This window comes from Alternaria incomplexa, assembly GCF_024043165.1.
Source record: "Alternaria incomplexa strain BMP 0042 chromosome Unknown scaffold_14, whole genome shotgun sequence".
Lineage (NCBI taxonomy): Eukaryota > Fungi > Ascomycota > Dothideomycetes > Pleosporales > Pleosporaceae > Alternaria > Alternaria incomplexa.
Window position 1 is genome coordinate 598,847 of NW_026249863.1, and position 18,635 is coordinate 617,481.

The 18,635-nt window shown below is 53.8% G+C and overlaps 5 protein-coding genes across 5 annotated transcripts; 3 read left to right on the forward strand and 2 right to left on the reverse strand.

The window, feature by feature from the left end:
* Positions 1-5,112: 5,112 nt before the first annotated feature.
* J4E90_008924 (uncharacterized protein) lies at positions 5,113-8,734 on the reverse strand (the record flags this gene model as incomplete). Its single annotated transcript, XM_051438445.1, has 3 exons — positions 5,113-8,379; positions 8,426-8,510; positions 8,562-8,734. 3 exons carry the CDS (start codon positions 8,732-8,734, stop codon positions 5,113-5,115), a joined length of 3,525 nt encoding a protein of 1,174 aa, XP_051287755.1.
* A 1,661-nt stretch (positions 8,735-10,395) lies between these two features.
* Positions 10,396-11,415, forward strand: J4E90_008925 (uncharacterized protein; the record flags this gene model as incomplete). The annotated part of the gene is made up of 1 exon (XM_051438446.1): positions 10,396-11,415. The coding sequence occupies one exon, from the start codon at positions 10,396-10,398 to the stop codon at positions 11,413-11,415; it is 1,020 nt and encodes a 339-aa protein (XP_051287756.1).
* A 1,504-nt stretch (positions 11,416-12,919) lies between these two features.
* Positions 12,920-14,695, reverse strand: J4E90_008926 (uncharacterized protein; the record flags this gene model as incomplete). Its single annotated transcript, XM_051438447.1, has 1 exon — positions 12,920-14,695. One exon carries the CDS (start codon positions 14,693-14,695, stop codon positions 12,920-12,922), a length of 1,776 nt encoding a protein of 591 aa, XP_051287757.1.
* Positions 14,696-15,884: 1,189 nt separating this feature from the next.
* Positions 15,885-16,520, forward strand: J4E90_008927 (uncharacterized protein; the record flags this gene model as incomplete). Its single annotated transcript, XM_051438448.1, has 1 exon — positions 15,885-16,520. The coding sequence occupies one exon, from the start codon at positions 15,885-15,887 to the stop codon at positions 16,518-16,520; it is 636 nt and encodes a 211-aa protein (XP_051287758.1).
* A 1,290-nt stretch (positions 16,521-17,810) lies between these two features.
* On the forward strand, positions 17,811-18,431 carry J4E90_008928 (uncharacterized protein; the record flags this gene model as incomplete). Its single annotated transcript, XM_051438449.1, has 1 exon — positions 17,811-18,431. The coding sequence occupies one exon, from the start codon at positions 17,811-17,813 to the stop codon at positions 18,429-18,431; it is 621 nt and encodes a 206-aa protein (XP_051287759.1).
* Positions 18,432-18,635: the final 204 nt, after the last annotated feature.

An 18,635-nucleotide genomic window follows, 5' to 3' on the forward strand; every position in this document is an offset into this window, starting at 1 on the left:
AAGCGCCTTGCAGACTACGTCCGGTGTGTAAGTGGACCAGCGTCCACACTACATGGCTTGCCAGGTTACGACGTGGTGGATCCATTCATTGGACCAAACGGCCGTTGCCGGAAAGCAAGTGCTGGGATCTGAACAATGCGATAGTGAAAGAGGGATCGAGGGGATAGCGTCGTACGGCATCAAACACAACATCCGCCCTGAACCCTGCATCTGCACCAGGACATACATGAGTCCCTTTGTCGAGAGGAGATATGCGCCGACCCAAACATTTCCAATGAGCTCGCGGACGTGCGAGCTGGCAGCGCTGAGCAGCTCAGCAACTCTTCAGCCACCGGCGGTATCAGCGGAGGACGTGGCATTTTGTGCTTCCTGATTGGCACCTATACATATCTCCAGACGGAACATGGCTTATGGGAGGCTAGTCTATCGCTACGTCCATACCAGCGGTATCCGCTGCTGAAGGTACTTGGCGATTGTACCACCACGCCGCACGTACCTGGCCAGTCCGTACGAGTGGCATGCTCAGACTGAAATTGTTCCCGTGCAATCCTTCTGAGAACACCAGATTATTCTGGCATACTCCCTGTCGGCCTGGCATGAAAGAACCGGATCGGTGCAATGTTTACCTGCAGCGTCCCGTGGAAGTACGGCGCACGTCCCTCCTACCTTTCGTTGCAAACGTGGCCCAATTCCTCACGTATCTCGGATATCTGCACAATTGCAACTCCGTTGAAACCTGTCATTGGTGCACACACTGTCGGTGTGTGTTCAGCCTTGCTCCCGTTGGCGATACTCGAGATACGGTATACAGCATAGACACTGCTGGCTTGTCTCTGCAACAACAATCTGTCTACCGTCAAACATTGCAGGCTGAATGCAATTTCTGGATCAGACATATCTTTCTCTTCGTAGTGAGACATGGCGCGCTCTAATGCAAGCCCTTTCACTTGCCTGCGACGCGAAGTCATTCACAGTGGACTCTCGACGGGCCCTTGCCTCACCGGACCTTTTCAAACAAGTCGCGTTGTCACGTTCGCTTTGACATACGGTCGGATTGATTGCAGGCCTGCTCACGAAGAAAGGCGGTGTTTATGTCTCAGTACAGACCGCTCAAAGAAGACGAAAGCCAGGTTGCTGCACCAGCTGTCGCGACCCGTGACCACGGCTTGATGAGAGTCGTCTCCAGGGCTCTTGTGTATTTTTTCGTTCTATTTCCTGGCGAATCGGTGCCATTCTGCAGAGCAGCTTAGATACTTACAGCCTTACCCGCTGTCACTGTGCGTGGCCGGCGGTGGGAGATTCGAACAACTCACACTGCCTTCCGGTCAAAGAAGAGTGACTTCATGAGATCCTAAGCGGACTCGCTCGAGCTCATTGCGTTGATTGGGCCAAGGATCAATGCATTATGAGGATAATGGTCATTCGCATGGCGCTCAGATGGGGAGGAGATGGGCGCTTGCTATCGATCATTGTGCATGTGCCCAGACTCTTTCCGCTTCCGCTGGTTACACAGAAGCCGTCACAGTGGGATGACAGTCGGCTCGAATTACCTCGATCAGCCAGGTTCATTCAGGGTGAAACTGCTGTGCGGCGAGCCCAAGTTGGAATTGAGCGGCGAACATCAGCAGGTACAGAGCCATGACCAGCGACCTCTTTGAGTTCGCACCCAATTCCGAATCCAAAGCTATGGCCCGCGTCGAGCAAGGCAAAACAATTTTTGTGGCGAAGCCATGTCTTGGTGTGATAGCTGTGTCTATTGGACATGACGCAGGTGAATAAACATCTCAACCCGGCCACACGCCATGCTGAGCGCGCGCTGTGGTGTCGTCGCAGGACCAGCGTCTAAGAGAACTGGTTGTACGACAACGCTGTCAACATGCTCGTACCTCTGATGAGTCGTTTTACCGTACACATCGGCGCCGTTAGTCGTCCTCCCAAAGTTGACCAGGGTCTGCCATGAGTAATGAAAGACTGGAGGAATCATGCACTCCATCGCCGCAAGCTGTTCACCGCATCAGCAAGCACCAGATGCACGAGACAGACTACCAACAGCATCGAGGGGACAAGTCCAAGAACCCATGCGCAAGTCGAGCGTATCCAGCGATGCGTCTGTTCAGCACGACATGTAGTCTCGTAACACAGCTACTTTTTAGGTGGAAATATCGGATGTGGTGCCTCTTTGGGTAAAATCAGAAAGTAAAATGCGCGACAACGTGTCGATAGAGGATGTACTGAACTAGTCGTGCCTCACGTACTCAGGCGACGCGTACATCCTCAACGCATTCGTTCCATTATCTCTCAACTGCCTTCTCATGCAAAGCATGTGCCAAATCGCGACACGACTATCATAAATTCATCCACTATACGAAAACCTCTCTTGGTTTTCTTGGTGTCGATCAAGATTATGAGGCACTGGCTCACCCCAGTATTCTTGCTTTCACCGATGCTGTCTTCACGATCGTTCCACGAACGTCACGACATGCACAAGAGAAAAGCCCGTAGCCCTTCAAGGCTATCTCAAATATCACAGCCTGAACGGTGCTCCGCCCCCGCTGGCGCATCGAATAGTACCACCAAGCTGTCAGAATTGCCTTTCCTCGTGCCCGACGGGTGCCGCGTTGGGACGTGTCTCACACAACCTGACGAGGCGGAAGCAAGAGTGCAGTCGGTCCACTGCCCCACCAAACCACTCTTGCACGACAGACTCCTTAATTGCCATCTTGTTAGGCTTTCCATAACGCAATCTCACGATCGCGCCTGGTAGTGCCTTTTCGCTAAAACAAGAAGGATGCAAGGATGGTCCTCGCATTGTGTCTATGAGAAAGCACGACTTCCGGTTAATATCTCAAGAACGACTGTCCAGGAGTGTTACAGGTGACGAATTGCGGGCACACAGCGTCTTGCGAAAGGACTTTTGGTGCACATAACAGTCGAGGGAGCACGCTCTGTACCCCGGAGAAGGTTCTGACTGACAGCTGCGGTGATGCAATCAAGCTTTGTGGCGCTTTCCACACGGTAGGACGACTTACGACGACACTCGAGCAGCAGATGCACGTTCAGTGAAAGCAGCAAAAGCATGCGCGCATCACCACACCGATACTCGCTTTACTAGCTGCACACCGGTGTATTGGTTCTTGAGAACGCAATTCGATGCTCTCAGTGCGACAAGAGGAGCCTCACCCTCTCGGTGTGCAACAATTGAGATAGGTATCCGATATCGATACCGCTGCCTATCTACTAGGTCCATCTCTCACGCAATATTACCCATGTCCGCTAGATGCCTCCGCGATCTCCATCTATGGTGCTAACATAGTGCCCGAGGAGTAGTCCACTCCATTGACCTGGAAACCCAGACGGATCGCACGAACCGATGCCCGTTTCTAGTCGCTGCGACCAAGCGAGATCATTCACTCTATTGGATCCATCGACGCCGAACCATTCAAAAAGGACGGCGAACAACTACAGGGAGCTTGCATGCACATGGTCCTTGGCAATCTACTCAGACAGACCCCAAACACCTGCTCCGGGTCAGATGCGCAAATGAGGACAAGTGTCACGGCACCGGCTAGCTTGGGCGCTTCAGGTACCACGGCGTACGATTTGACATGTTCCTGACAGCACTGACAGGTGTCACGGTGCGAGTCTTTATGCGCGAGCATGGTTGAACAGTCGCTACGGAAGGTGAGCCGATTAGGGCAAGCATGCCTCACTCTTTGGGCTCTCTTCGCGACCCTTTCCCTTCTTACTTTCCCTTCCTGCGGCAACGTACCTCGTCTTTCTCCCCCTTACGAACGCGCGTCACATGTTTTTCTTCTTCACATGACCTCACGTGTTTGTCATTGTCTATTCCATCTCTTTAGGCGGTGGCCACCACACCAGCCAGCACATCGGGTCACACACACGCATATGGATCGTAGGGGAGATGTACGCTGCAGCTCCTCGGAGTAGGGCGGACTCTTCCATTCAATTGCCGCACACGGTGAAGACGCCATCGAGCTATAGCCTCTAGTGCATGTAAGTACCCTCTCCCTCCTCCGCTCCGCTCCCGTGCGGAGGCCCACACTGATAGACGATCCTATCGGTGTGAAAAGGAAGAGGCTGTGACACGTTTATATACCCTCCACCAACGTGGCCGCCACCATGCAACCAGCCGGGCAACTCAAGATACGTGCCGAAGACGCCGACGGACGCCTTTTTGTTAGTTCACCGATAAGCGTCATGACAAAACTGCCGACAGCCTGTCATTTGGCTTAACTTGACGCTCCGTCATATTCCAAGCCATACTGCCGGCCGAGGTAGTTGACAAAACCCCGCTCCCGGTCGTGGAGGTAATATCCGTCTTCGTTCCAAATATTGGGAGGACGTCACGGCTGTTAGAAACCGCACGTTTGGTACATGCTCCCGCTATGGAGTAGGCCCGTATATCACATTTCCACTACCGTATTGATGCAGTCGGCCTATTTTGTCCTCTACCTTCCGTTGTCACTTCCTCTTTTGATAGCAGGGCCTGGAACGTTCTTTGAAGGTATCCTACCAGCGCTTAGAGTGAGCTTTCGACTGGCTGGTATGAGCTGGAATGATAACCGATCGGTGGGAGAAGTATTTGTCTTGCGGGGACGGGACGAGTCAGGCGGATATGAGCAAACACTGCGACTGACTTTTACAACGGTTGTACAGTCTACAGTCAGTTCATAGGCTCTAGAATGATTACGCTGATAGTATGATCAAGCACAGAGTATGAACAGCTCAGTATGAACATGACAATAGTCTCATCATTGACCACGACTACACAAAAGATTATCTCAGAAGAAAGTAAGCAAGAACAAAAAACGCCCATTCAAAACACCAAGCAATCATAGCCAGCCACTCAATCGGGGCCGATGCTCGTCCATCCCATCCTACAAAACACCTTACAAAAACAATGACAAGAACCCTTTGGAAGCACGCTCACTCTGCTCCTTCATGCGCTTCATGCGGTCGTGATGCTGCGCCCGATATAATATATACACAATACACAAAGTTTTACGCCTCAACATGCTCGTTATGGATGGAGCATGCACATACAATGGATGAAGAATGTAATGACACCCCACATATACCGTCGTGATAGTCTTAACGGGATGAGCCAGATTGCTTAGGAAGAGGAGAGGGGTTGTACGTCCATCCGCCATCGCGAACGAGGCGTTCTCTTGCCTCGCGCTCCTTGCGCTTCTCTTCGGCGGTGACTTCGTCGTTGGCCCAGTAGGCGCTGCTGGTGCGCTCGCGGAAACGCTTGTGGCGCTCTTTGTTAGGGAAGACCTTTTCCATCTCCAGCGGTGCAATGGGACCGAAGATGTGCTCGGGATCCATGAGCTGTTGGTTGCTCAGCATCTCGCGGAGGTTGGGGGTGTTAACCCAGCTGGGCTGCTCGAACTCGTTCTCGGAGTCTTCGTCTTCCGAGTCGGTCATGATCTCGGGCAGCTTGATGTCATCTCCGTTGGGGTACTGTATCGTGGGTGCCTGTGATTGGGGCTGGTATGCGGACTCCGCGAACGGAATCTTGCCCTTCGCAAACTGAGCATGCGCTGGTGTAGTTGGGTTGAGGTTCTTCGCCTGTTGCGAAGGTCGTTTGGCTGGGCGATGCAGGGTCTCATCGCTTTCGCCTGGAAACTGTCGCTTGGGAGGAGGTTTTGCAGGGTTAACAGGAGGAATGTTGATGCGGTTCGCATCCTGAACCGTCTGCAGGCGAGATATAGGCCGGGCAGCTCCAAGATCAGCGCGCGGTGGTTGAGACGTTGAAGCCTTGGGCTTTTCAACCACGGATTGCGGGCGGGCGGCTTGAGGCGCGGGAGGCTTAGAGATCGGCCTTGCAGATTTGGTTCCGGGTGCAGACTTGGTAGACAAAGCTGAAGCCGGGCGGTTCGCTGCGGCTGTAGGAGGCCTTGATGAAGGTCCTACAGATTTCCCCAAGTTCTGGGGAGCCGATGGGAGAGGTTTGCTAGACGACGGAGCCGGACGAGCAGCAGGGGGAGGTGCCTGTCCATACTGGCTGCTCTTCAGGTTGACCATAATCTTCTGGGGTGCCTTTGCCTTTGTAATAGCGTCCTTGCTTGATGGTTTGGCAAGTTTCCTAGGCTCCCGAAGAGGTGCCTTCGTTGTCTTAGTGGTAGGCAACAGGCTCTTTGGAGGTGGCGGGGGTGGCATTTCGTCGCCAGAGTCCACGTCTTGCTCCCTGGAGGAAGCAGTGTTTGATCGAGGGATGCCAGGTCGAGACACGGGCTGTTGCGGTGCTGCCTGCGCTGGTGTCTTACTCGCAGCCGATGCAGTGGGTTGCCTAAGACTTGATTGCGACGACATGGCGGTCGGTGTCTTTGCGCCCATGGCTCTGGCCTTCTGGGCATGTGCAGCAGCCTTGCTTTGTTCCTTCTCGCGCATCTGCCTGAGCTTGTCCTCAGCACGCTGTTGTTGCTTGGTCTCTCTCATCTCCTTCTCTCTCGCGTCCTTCTCCTTCTGCTTCTCGCGTTCAGTGGAGCTGCGAGTCCGTCGACCGTCTCCCTTGAGTGGGCTACCGGGCATGGTAGCACTCTTACCGGACTTGATAGAGTCCTTGGAAGGTGAGCGCATGTGAGTGAAGATGGTAGCCGGTCTCTCTGCGCGCTTGGGGCTGCTTAGGGCATCTTCTGATGGATCTGAAGAGGGGAACTTGGGCCTAGCAGGGCTCTCCTTGAGTGCATCCATCTTCACCTGAGCGCTGGTAGCACTCGATCCGATGAGCTTCTCTTTCGCTGCGCGGAATGCTGAATACAGTTTAGATTTCGAAGCACTGAGGGGGCCATCCATGTATTTCTTACTAGTCGGAGAGCCAACCGGCGTGGTTGATTCAGCAACTGCTGTGAGATCCGGATTTGAGACTGAAGTGAGCTTCGGCGGCACATGCCTAGCTGGAGAGACCTGGACGTCAGCAGTATGGCTCTTGTTAAAAGCAGGCCTGGCGACCTTGGGTGCAACTGCTGCTGTCCGAACCGGCGAGATCCAGTCGTCATCGTCATCGTCCTCTTGTGCGGGTTCGGGTGCTGGGAGACTCGGGTACGCTGGCTGTGAAGTCTGAACAGGTGCCACTTCTTCCTTTGCTTGTGTGGGTTCCTGAGGCTGCGACTGCGCAGATGGGATGTTCTGGCTAATGCGCTTCGGCGCTTCGTTCTGCTGCTTGAGCATGTTGATTCGCTCGAATAGACGCTGGGTCGAGGTCTTGTTGTGAACCTTTGTTGTCTCCGATTCCTCTCGCTGAAGCTCCGGGCGTTCCATATCCACATCCGAGTCATCGGCGTGTTGTATCTCTGCAGGATGCGCGAGCTGCGAGCCTCCCAGACTCTTTCCTCCTGTGAATCTGCCCATCTGGCTGTTGCGGGCTTTGCTCTGGTCGATGTGACTAATGCGCGATACTCGGTTGCCCATGCTCTTCTTCGGGAGCAATGGCTCGCGTGCGGGAAGGGAGGCAAAGGTAAGACTGCTTTTCCTAACGAGCGGCTTTACAGGGCTGGAGTTGTCTGAAGGGGAGCGCACATCATCGTCCATGTCCATTTGATCATCGATATCATGATGGATGAGGGTATCGTTGTGCTCGACTTCTGGGGACGCAGGCGGCGGGCCTGAGGGCGTAGTCGAGTGGTCGGGCGCGTAGATGTTCTTTGGCTCAGGCGCCAGGGCGCGGTTGTTGGCGGTGTCAAGCGCGTTGTGGGTCTCGGCGGAGATGCTGTACTGTTCGGAAACTACGCGTGGTGGCTCTGGGAAGTCCTCCATATCCTCCATGCTGTGATCATCCGCGTCAGAAAGGTCGTGGTGAATCATTGTACCATCGGCATCAGATCGCGAGCGGTCGGCCTTGTATTCGTCATCCACTTCCATCGCATCGGCATCCGCGTCCTTGGTGCGCGAAGCTTCTCGCGAGGCATTCTTGCTCGCGAAAGCCTCATTCGCTGACACGAAAGAATCGCCAGTGTCGCGGTCTTCTTCCTTATCGTGTATCGAATGACGGAAGGATTGAGTGGGCTGTGTGGGTTGTGTTGAGAAGCTTTGTGGCGGTGAGAAGACTTCGCTGGCTTCTGAAGTCATTACTGTTTCTTGCGAGGATTGGACAGGGTTCCATGCTGGTGCAAGAGGCTGGGCTGGGCGCTTCTCGAATACATTCGCTTGGAAGCTGGTGTCAACGTTCTCCTTGCCGGCGCTCTCGGGCTTAGTAAACAGCTGTCGCGCGATGGGCGTGCGGGCGACGGTAGGCGACTGTCGAACCGTGTTCTCCGCGTCTTCGGCGATCTGGAATCTAGCCTTGACGTTTCGCAGACTCTCTTCGGCGGCGCTTGTGCGTTGCTGCGCGTTCGCAGACTTGATGCTTGCAAGAGGCTGGCTGATGTTAGTATAGGATGGAAGGCGACGCGCAAATTCTTACCTGGCGATCGACCGCCTTCTTTCGCGCGGTGCGAGGCGTCTTGCCGCGTAATTTGCCGGGTGTCTTGAAGACATCGAGGTTGTGTCTACCGGAGAGTCAGTCTGGCGCGTGTTGACGCAAGTTAGACGCGACATACGGTCTGTCGCTGGCCAAAATGTCGAACATGTGCTCGTTGAGCCATTCCAGCTCGTTGCGCACAGAGAAGCCAAAATCCTCCAATTCTTGGGATACAAGCGTGTTGGACTGATGGCGCTCCTCGAGGATCCATCCAGCGGACCCTACAGTGGGTGCCTTTGTGCGGGCAGCCATGGCGAATGTGTGGGAGGTAGAGGTAAGTGCGGGTGGTTGGGCGCGTCGCGGTGCTGGCAGTCGCGTTCCGGGTAAAGGTCAGGTGTCGTCTAGGTTAGCTGAGCATGTCGTCTCGAAGAAATTCAGTCGTGTATATCAACGCCAAAGGTAACAGGGCAGTCCGGGGGAGCTCGTCGTCGGGGCGTTGGGGTGTTGGACCTTGAATGTTGTGACGCGGGACGAATCCAAACAATCGAGTGGGCCGCCCATCGCGCTGGCCATAGCGTTGCCAAGCCCGCCTCTCCCTTTTGGGACGACACCTGCATCATCGCTCACCATGGTGCACTGCGTTGCATTCTCTCTGACTATTTAGCTTTGCTATCATACTCGAGATATCGCATGTTCAAGCCCTCTCTCACTTGTGTCGGTGGTGGTGGCTAAGTATAGCACGCGGCAAAGGCCCGCCAAACGATCGCTGTAGCCGTTGAACACTGACCACCTGGCTGTCTTTGTCGCTGCTTCTTCGCTTCGGCCTATCGATTAGCTACCTTCACTCCTTGTACTCATCGCGTCCTTCGGTATTCGCCCTCGGGGATGGAAGTGAGCTATCCAGCCACATGCTTGGGAGTGCCGTCGCTGCATGGAGCGCGCCCAAGTAGACCTCAAGAGCACGTTTACTCCTGTGTGCAGCGAACCTTCAATGTATGCAATCAAAGAGCTCCACTGGAGCGTTGAGGTCTTGTAGTCATGCGTACGTATACAATATCCAATTGAAACGAGGAGTACGACAATTGGCATGGGGTTGGGAGGTACCAGTGGCTCCTCACCCCTCTGAACCAAGGAATGACACGAAATGCTGACCTTGAGCCAAACCCCTACGGTGCACCGCTTGTCAACTGCGCTGGTCCGTGATTTCTTGCTGCCTCCCCACGCCCGTCTCGGCCACATTGCCGCACATATTCTTTCCTTGGTTGCTCTGGTCGCTTTTCACTTCAAAAAAGCTTTTACTTGAAAGCAGCACTTCCACCATCAGAGTTCCACTTCTGTCACTCCTACACATCCACGCCACTCAGGACCTCTCATCTACCTCTAAAAACATGTCTCCTTCAAAAGACCCCAGAATTCCGGCGGACGACGATCCTTATAACAATCCTTCTCTTCTTGGGCGCATGCAGGAAACTACATGGGGCTGCGAAAGTCCGACAGAAGACAGTCTTCCCAATAATCCTCCTGGGCGCAGGCGGGAAATGCCCAACTGTGATGACCCTCCCAGCTACTCGTCGCTTACCATACGACGCTCCCATGACCCAGAGCACCCTTGGAATAGACCTCCGTCAACATATCGACCTCTCGTGCGTGCTTCCTCCACAGCTGGACCCTCTCCTGTCTCCCACCGCCAACCGATACGACAACAGAGCGAGCATGAGCTTCGCAACGCAGTGCAATCTTCTCCCGAATTGCGACTAGGTTCATTCATGACATCCCCGCCAGTCCTGCCATCACTGCCATCACTGTCACCACTGCCATCGCAGGCACCGCTATCACCAGGGCCATCATGGTTAACAAAACAGCCACCACGATCATTACGGTCAGCGCGGCCTGCATCAACCACAAAACCACCAGGGGCTGTATCCACGCCCGACCAGCCTCCTTTGTTCTCAACATCCCATGCTCGGGTGGGCATGACTGTCAACCAAGACGGCACTTCAGACGAAGCAAAGTTCCCCGGGCTCACACGGCCCTGGCCATGGGGCTATACCTCTTCAAATACTACCGATACCTCCGCGAAAATGATCGCGCCCATCAATCAGGAGACGGGAGAGGTACGTGGATCTCATTTCGCCAAGCTTGCTTACGCAAATGTCGATTTCAGCACTCCATCTTCCGCCTCCAAAGATACATCAAGGACTACGTTGCCAATTCGAAGTCTTGGTGACAGACATAAGCCGCCAGTCTTCGGAGAGCCTACACCTCTCAAGTCTAGAGTTCTCAAGCCTACAGTTTACGAGCCTCCAGTTTACCAGCCTAATGCCTACACTTCACCCAAATCGGCCTCGGATGCCTGCATAAAGGCCCCACCAAAAACCATATCTCGGGCTCCTGGCTACGAATCAACACAACTCGACGGCTCACCAGGCCTCAGAGCACGCCTGGCAACTATCCGTGATCTTCGCCAGCGAAAATACACTGAAGCAGAGATCGAGACAATGGTCGCGGATATGGGCAAAGTCGGACTCTCATTCCCCGAGCTTTTGGAGATGCTCAGGAATGGACCACAGACAGACACCTCTACTAAGAAAGCGGTGCGCGCTCAGAGCAAGGTTGGTGCGCGACCGACGACTAGCACAACCCCCACAACACCTGCCAAACGCGATGTGCCGACATACTCCCTCAACCCCTCTGATGTGGAAGGTAGGAGGACTCAGTTGCCCGTCAGGAGCCAGACTACTACCAAAACTATCAAATCGCGTTTCGCAGTCGAGAATCTCGCTTCGGTGCAAACGGATCCCGCTGCCCGTGCCGAGTTGGACAGGGTGTTGGCTATAGATAAGTCCAAGGCCCCTGAAGAGGAGGTTCCCGAGGACCAGTTCGAGACGCTGAACTTGGACTCGGACGAAGAGGAGTGGGACAAGATCGACGCGGACGACGAGTGGGAGGTTGTCGATGATCCGAGGGCAGAAGTGGAGAAGAACGCAGTTTAGATGCGTGTAGCTGGTTCCTTGGGTATCTCTCTTTCTCGGCTCACGTTGTAGCCTTAGATTAGCTTGAGGTGAATCTTCAACTGCAGGCTCTCATCACTCGAGAGGGGGCTTGTGGTACGGTGAAGTGGGCAGTAGGCCAAAGCAATGAAAGACAGTGCACGAGCCATTCGACTAGACTTCTCCATGCAGCTACACATTCCATCGCCCATTTTCACCCACTAGTGAACATTTCTCAACGTAAAAAACGTCTATAACCATCCCCCCACCGCAACCACAGCACTCAACCACCGAAGCTGCAAACATGTCTTCTCCTCCCCCTCCCCAAACCGGCGAAAGCCATCCGACCACCCGCCCCTACTGGATCCATCACGAGAGAATCTCACCGCTTGATCTCTATCCAGGAGGCAGGCGCGACCGCTTCGGAGGAATAGACCCAAGCCAACCATACCGCCCGTCTTCTCCCATACAACAATCAGAACCCGCTGCGTCACCAGAAGACTATACCCCACCATCATTAACTGAAATCTTTCCCCCTTCCGTCACTGCAACACTCCTTGACCCTACCCCGTTACCAAGAACCAATCCAGGTCAGCGTAGGCCTGTTGTACCTCCTACACTATTCCAAACCTCCACAACCACCCTACCCACCTTCCTGGCCGGAAATCTCCTCCCGCTCCTGCCCTCACACCCCCTCTATCCCACCCCCGGCACGATATGCGGAATTTGCCAAGACCCGTTCCACGCTGCTCACGCACCCGTTCTCATCACCAACACACCACATTGCGTGGACCATATCTTCGGATACCAATGTTTGCGCAAGTCGCTCGCATCAGGAATGCCGAATAGCAATAAATGTCCACTGTGTCGGACAAAGTGGTTTGAGATGAAAAGAGAAGGATTGGAGGATTTGGCGGAGATTTGGCGGGGTGTAGAGAGGGAAGAACAGAGGACTATTAGGGAGGAGGAGAAAGCCGAAGCGGAAGTTAAGATGAGGATGACGAGAGAGGAGATAGAGGCTGCGAATGCGTGGTTGGGTGATGTTGAGCCTGATGATGTTGATATGACACTAATGGACATGGTAATGCTCGTCGCCTGGCGGTACCTCTACGACATTTTCGTCGGGCTTCTCATACTGTTTGTCGCAGCTTGTGTTATTATTTGCCTTCTTGAAGTTTGGGCATCAAGAGAGGTGTTCCCGTTCTGGCGTAGGTTGCAAGACGCGTTCAATGTTGATCAGCAGTAAGACGCTTGTGAGAGGGGAAGCGAGATAACTGAGCTGTAGAGCTCGCCACAGGGGAGATGCGAGAAGACGAGTTCGTACTAGTATGCCATTATCGTTACACGTAACTGTAACATGCGCGCGTTAAAAATACCATACAAAGACATCCCTTTCCCCCACCCACCTGAACGCTGTGCGAGAAACAAATTATGCAATAGTGACGCTGCTTCCACCGTACTGTAAAGGGACTTTTCTGTACTCTTCCAATCCCCCCTCTTTCTGTTCTTAGGTCTCAGACCACCTAGCGAGTGTAATACTGGTAGTGTACACCATGGCAACGACACCGATAACCATCATGGAGATGTCGCCGAACTTCTCCCAAGGACGGTTGGCGACACCCTTGTAGTGCAGGTAGGCAGGGTAGATGTACACCAGAGGTACACAGGCAAAGCTTCCAATGAGCGCGACGAACTTGTCGAGGTCGCTAGCTCCTAGAATAGCGATGAGACCGCAGAGAATGACGAGACTGGTCCTGAAGGCGTTCTTCTTCCACTTGGTCATGTTGCTCTGTTTGCCGGATGCGCGACCGAAGATCTTGAGCTCAATGTTACGCATAGCGGGAAAGAGTTGCACCGGTGTACCGACGAGAACGGCCATGGAGTAGAGGAACTGGACGGCGTTGACGAGCTTGCTGGTCTGGGGGAAGTTGGTAATGACCTCGACGGAGACATTCTCGCCGAAGGTTCCGTAACAAAGGACACCAACGGACGTGAAAATGACGGTGATGATGAGCATGACGATGTAGAGGAGCTTGCTGAAGTGCTCGGGCTCCTTCATGCTGGACTGGATGGGAAGAATGAGGCCGATGCCCTCGAAGGTGAAGATGGCGGAACCTATAGTCAGAGTAAAGTCGCGGGGGTTGAAGAGTTCGATAGACGGGTTGAAACCGCCCATCTTGGAGATCGATGAGATATCGTACCAGTAGATGTACGTCAGGCCGATGAGAATGAAGACATCGGCGAGAAGAGCGGCAGGTCCGAGCTTGGAGATGTTCCGGATGAAGGACATGGGTATCAGAACAGCGATCTGAATACCGATGAGCGCATTGGTCGAGAGGGGCTCCTCGGCGTGAGTGACAGCATCCAGAAATGATCGAAGGTTGTCCGCAGTAAAGATGAGACCAGCGCATACGAAGCCGATTTGCGAGAGTGTGATGGAGACCAGAATGAGGGCACGGAATCTCGGTCCCACAACAATAGAACCCAGATCACCGTAACCACCACCACCGTACCTCTTCCTTGTCGCCAGCAGCAACTCGAAACACAGCGCTGTGATGGCAGAAACCATGATCATGGTGATCGACGAAAACAGCATTCCGCCGTTCTTGAAGGCCTTGGGCAAGAACATGATTCCGGTACCGATGAACGCCTTTAGGAGAGTAAAGAAGGTCTTGACTTGGTCCGCATCACCCTGAGCCCTCAGTCTCTTCGAGCTCTGTCGGCGTCCGAGAAGTGGTCTCCGCTCGCCTTGCCCCTCATCTTCCTCTTCAACAGCAGATTCCGCATCCGACGAATCTTCATCAAGATCTTCACCAGCGAATTGGCCATACAGTTCAAGGAACGAAATGAAGTTTCGCGTAACAGGCTCCGAGATGTAGCTGACACGCTTGCTTTGCCGTTGTAAGTATTGGCGTCTCAGGCCGCCGGGTGCGAGCTGGTCGCGAACGGGTAGTTCGTCATGGTCAACGTCTGAAATTGACGGAGCAGGGTTGCGGCCAAAGTGAACTGCATCGGAAAAGGTTGCTGCTCGTTGGTGCAACTTTTGCCGTCTGTTCTGTGCCGCAATCTTGTACAGGTCGCGGTGGATGTCGCCACCCTGTAACCGCAACGACGATTCCGGAAGCTGGCGGTCGCCCGAGTTGGAGGCGTTATCTGCGCCCTCTTCTGCCGCTGGCGTCGCTGGGTCAAACTCTGAGAAGTCGAAGCTTGGGTCTAGATGCTGCTCTAGGACCCTGGCTTCCTTGGGGTTGGCACCCGCCGTGGTCTGCGGTGTATCGGTCATCGCGGCGACAGCTTCAATGAATGTTCAAACACCACAGTAGATGACTGGAAAATATCGACAGAGCTACGCAACTTGGGCGTCTGGTAGCTTGGGCGTGGCGGTGAGGTCCAAATGATGAAACAACAGCCAATCAGGGTTTGCAAAGCTCAAATGGTCCGTGTGCCTGACATCACCGTGTTGTGAGGTTTGGCGTTTGCAGTTTGTCGTGACAGAGTAGGAGAATGTGCGAGAGAGCAACAGCGAAGGTTAGCACAGGGGAAGAGAGCTACTTGAAGCAAAACAAGGGACGAGAATCTTCGAAGACGAGACCGCGACGGACCTGGGAAAACATGACGATCTCACTGGCGCCTTGGCACCGAGGCACCTGGGCACGTGTTGTGGAGAGTGGCCATCCCTGCGTCAGCCACGCCATCATTGGCGCAACAACCGACCGCGGCCGCATTCTAGGAGCTCAGTCCCAAGATAGCCGTTAATCAATACACATTGCCGGCAAAGCAGAAGAGCCCTTTGATCCGCACTTGACACGTTTCGTCACTGCCGACGGCACCATAAAGGCTGGAGAGCATACTGTACGTGATGGCTGCCCAACAAACCTCGAAAATCGTCTCACGATGGCCCCTCCAGGATTCGGGCCGCCTGGATACTCTGTCCCGCACCGCTCCATGCATCGCGAACCGCCCCCAGAAGGGTCCGATACCAACACCCGGCCCTATGCCATCTTCTTTTCCTATCTGTTGACATGCTTCTCTGTCGCGGTCTTCATCATCTTAAGACTTGTCAAAAGAGCAAGTGTGCTGCGAAAGTCAACTACCGCACAGCTCCCACCAAGAAGACATGTCTGGTTGTTCAGTGCACTTGCCGTGGGCAGCTTGCTCACCACATGGACGCACATGTTCCAGTACTTCAAGGTCAGCTATCAGTCTTGGCTGATGTGGCGTAGCTACTACGAGCTTGAACCTGACCAGAATCACTGGGGGTTGTGGTTGAAAGAGACTTCATTGTTTCGAGAGGCATGGGAGACTGTCATCATCGGATATGCGAGGTACTGGTGGTCACACCAGATCTTCTTCTTCGCATTGGGTCTGGGGTTGTATTTGGAGCAGAAAGGTAGAAGATTATACTTGTTACTTGACAACCATGACTAACATATCTAGGAATACGTCGTGGCATTCGATATACTTGGGCATTCATGCTGCTTGGCCAGATTGTGGCCATCAGTTTTGCTACAAACCTCTTCATGCTCACCTTACTATTGAGCCCGCCGGCACCAGCTCCATCGTCATATGGTTCGCGCCGGCAAACGTGGCTAGGTCTATGGCTCCTAAACCTTTTCGCCATCTTCGCAACTGCTTATCCCGCGATGCAACTAGCAGATGAACACTACTGGCATCACCCTACACACTTCATGCCGGTACTCATGGCTCCACACATCGCTTTGATGCTCTTGCCCATTGCACGCGCTGTTGTACCGGCCTCATCCTTCATCGAGGATATCCAATTCACCGATAAGGTCTACAACTACATGTGGGCACTAGTCCTAGGGAATGCCGGACTGATGCTGGCATGGACTACCGCAACAGCGTATGCCTATGGTGGTTTTGTGGGAATCCAAAGTGCTCTGCTAGAACACCCAGCAGTGAGCAGCGTGGGATTCGATGTCATCTTCTGCTGGATCACATGGGCCTGTTGGTACTGGACGCAACCAAAACCTGCTTATGAGGGTGTATCGCGGGACTCGGCCGAGAGGAGGAGCGCACATGCTGACGACGAGCCGGCCACTGCGCTGGGTGTCAGTGGATATGATGGCGGAGCAAGACATCGCTAGTGTGGTGGCTTATCGGCTGCCGGAGTTGGTTTTATGACGAAGCTACGTGTTGCGCGTATACGAGGAGTGGGTGTCCAGTGGTTGCATCATAGTTTATCGAAAGGGCTATTGCGATACTGCGCCTGTCGTCAGTCAGCGCTCTGATGTCGATGGAATAATGTTCTCAAGCATACATACGGTCTGTAGTATGTAATCGTAAGTCCTTACCTCACCCTAGGAGTATAGAGTTGCAACGGTGGCTCGAGAATGGCTTCGTAGCTCTGTTCTTAGTATTCTACGCGTCCGGCGCTCTGTATATTATTAGGTGCTGCGACCGGTCAGTTCGTATCCGGAAGGTGCTGGCGGAAGCGTAGTGAATCAAGGCGACCATCGCAAAGGCAGTATCCCGATCAAAGCCATTCATCTCGTAGTTGGTGTGAGGGTGTAAATCTGAAGCCGTAGACGATGTCACACCTCCGGCGAGTTTAGAATCGATAAGCTTTGACGCTAACAGGGTAACTCCGGCTTACAACCGGCCTGAACCCTTGCGTCATTGACGGAGAGCAACATTCTACTCTCCACCATCATCTTCATCGTACGAGGGTGCACAATTAACACAATATTGAATGCATCAGCACATCACGAGCAAGGTCATATACGACCTCGTACTAGGCTTAATCAGCCTTCCAAAGCAGTGCTTATGATGCCTCTCATATTGCTCACGCTCACGAACACAGCTTTTTCGCCGCACCTTTACTTTTTTCACATGCAGATTCGGTACTGAGCTATCGATTCGACCCTCGTATTGACAGCTGATCCTCACGCTACATGCACCCTGAGGCCCTGTGCGGCTGTGGCACTTGTGGCACTTATGCAAGACTTATCCGGCAGGCTGGGGAAAGCTTCGCTCGCTAACGCGCGGGGTTGATCTATAACTGCCCTGATTGAGGAGCGCTGACCCTCATCGGGCATGCCGTGCGGTACTGCATACGGAGCGAATGCAGCCGACTGGAAGGGATCATCGTGGGTGTGGCAAGGCGGCCAAAGCTAACGGGTAGCGGAACGTCATGGGCTGGCTGGGGCCCGTTATGGTGGAACACATGACTGCTGCGCAGGTGGAACCTTTGGAGGGAGCTGCGATGAGGCTGCGCGAATACGGCGACTACGAGGGATGATCGTGAGTATAAAGCTCGACCGTGCCGTTGCTGGTAAACTGCACTCATCAGCTCCTACATACTCGATCAACGCCTAGCATACCTCAGACTTTATCACTGCATCGACCACCTACGAGATTAACCGACATCATCCAAAATGAAAACCTCATCCATCGCCCTCACCCTTGCAGCAGCTGCCGTTACGAGCGCACAGGATCCGTTTTACAACATCAGCTCTGCACCATTCTTTCTAGTCGTCACATCCGAAGACGGAAAGGTCAATGACACGCTAAGCGCCTGTCACGTCGGTGCAGCCATCGAATCACTCTGCCTCAGCAATGCTGGCGTAGGTGACAGCCCGGAACCCCTCGACGGCGCACAATTCCAATTCAACACATCCGTCTACTCTCAAGCACCGGAGGACGGCTTCGGCGTACCAGGCATCTTGACATGGTGGTTGAACACCACCACCCTCGACATTCCCTCTTCAGCGGCTTTCAACCTCGACCCAACTTCCAACCTTGCAGGCATCACTCTCAGCCCCGGAAGCGGAAGCGATACGACTATGCTGGCTTTCGACTCCCAGGACGAACTTACGTATCAAGGCTACGTTCGCGGCGAGAACAACACAGGCAACTATCAGGAATTCTACCGCTGGTATGCATGCGACACGGACTATGCCAGCTACAGGTACAACAACCTGGCATGGGGATTGGGTGCGGGCAAGCCAGACAACCCAACCTGTGTCTCGGTCAACGTGACGAGGGTGTTTGTCTAGAGCAGAAAATTGTGATGGAAGAATCTGTTCCGTAATGGTTGGATGAGAAGAGAAGAGATGGAGGAAGGACCAATCGGGATTTACGACTTGACGTGCTACGCAACTAATGCTAATAGATAATGACACTCTTTTGACATGCGCAATCCGTTCCACGTGTACGTTCTGACAGATGCCAATCACCGTGATGTGATCGAAGGTCGCCTC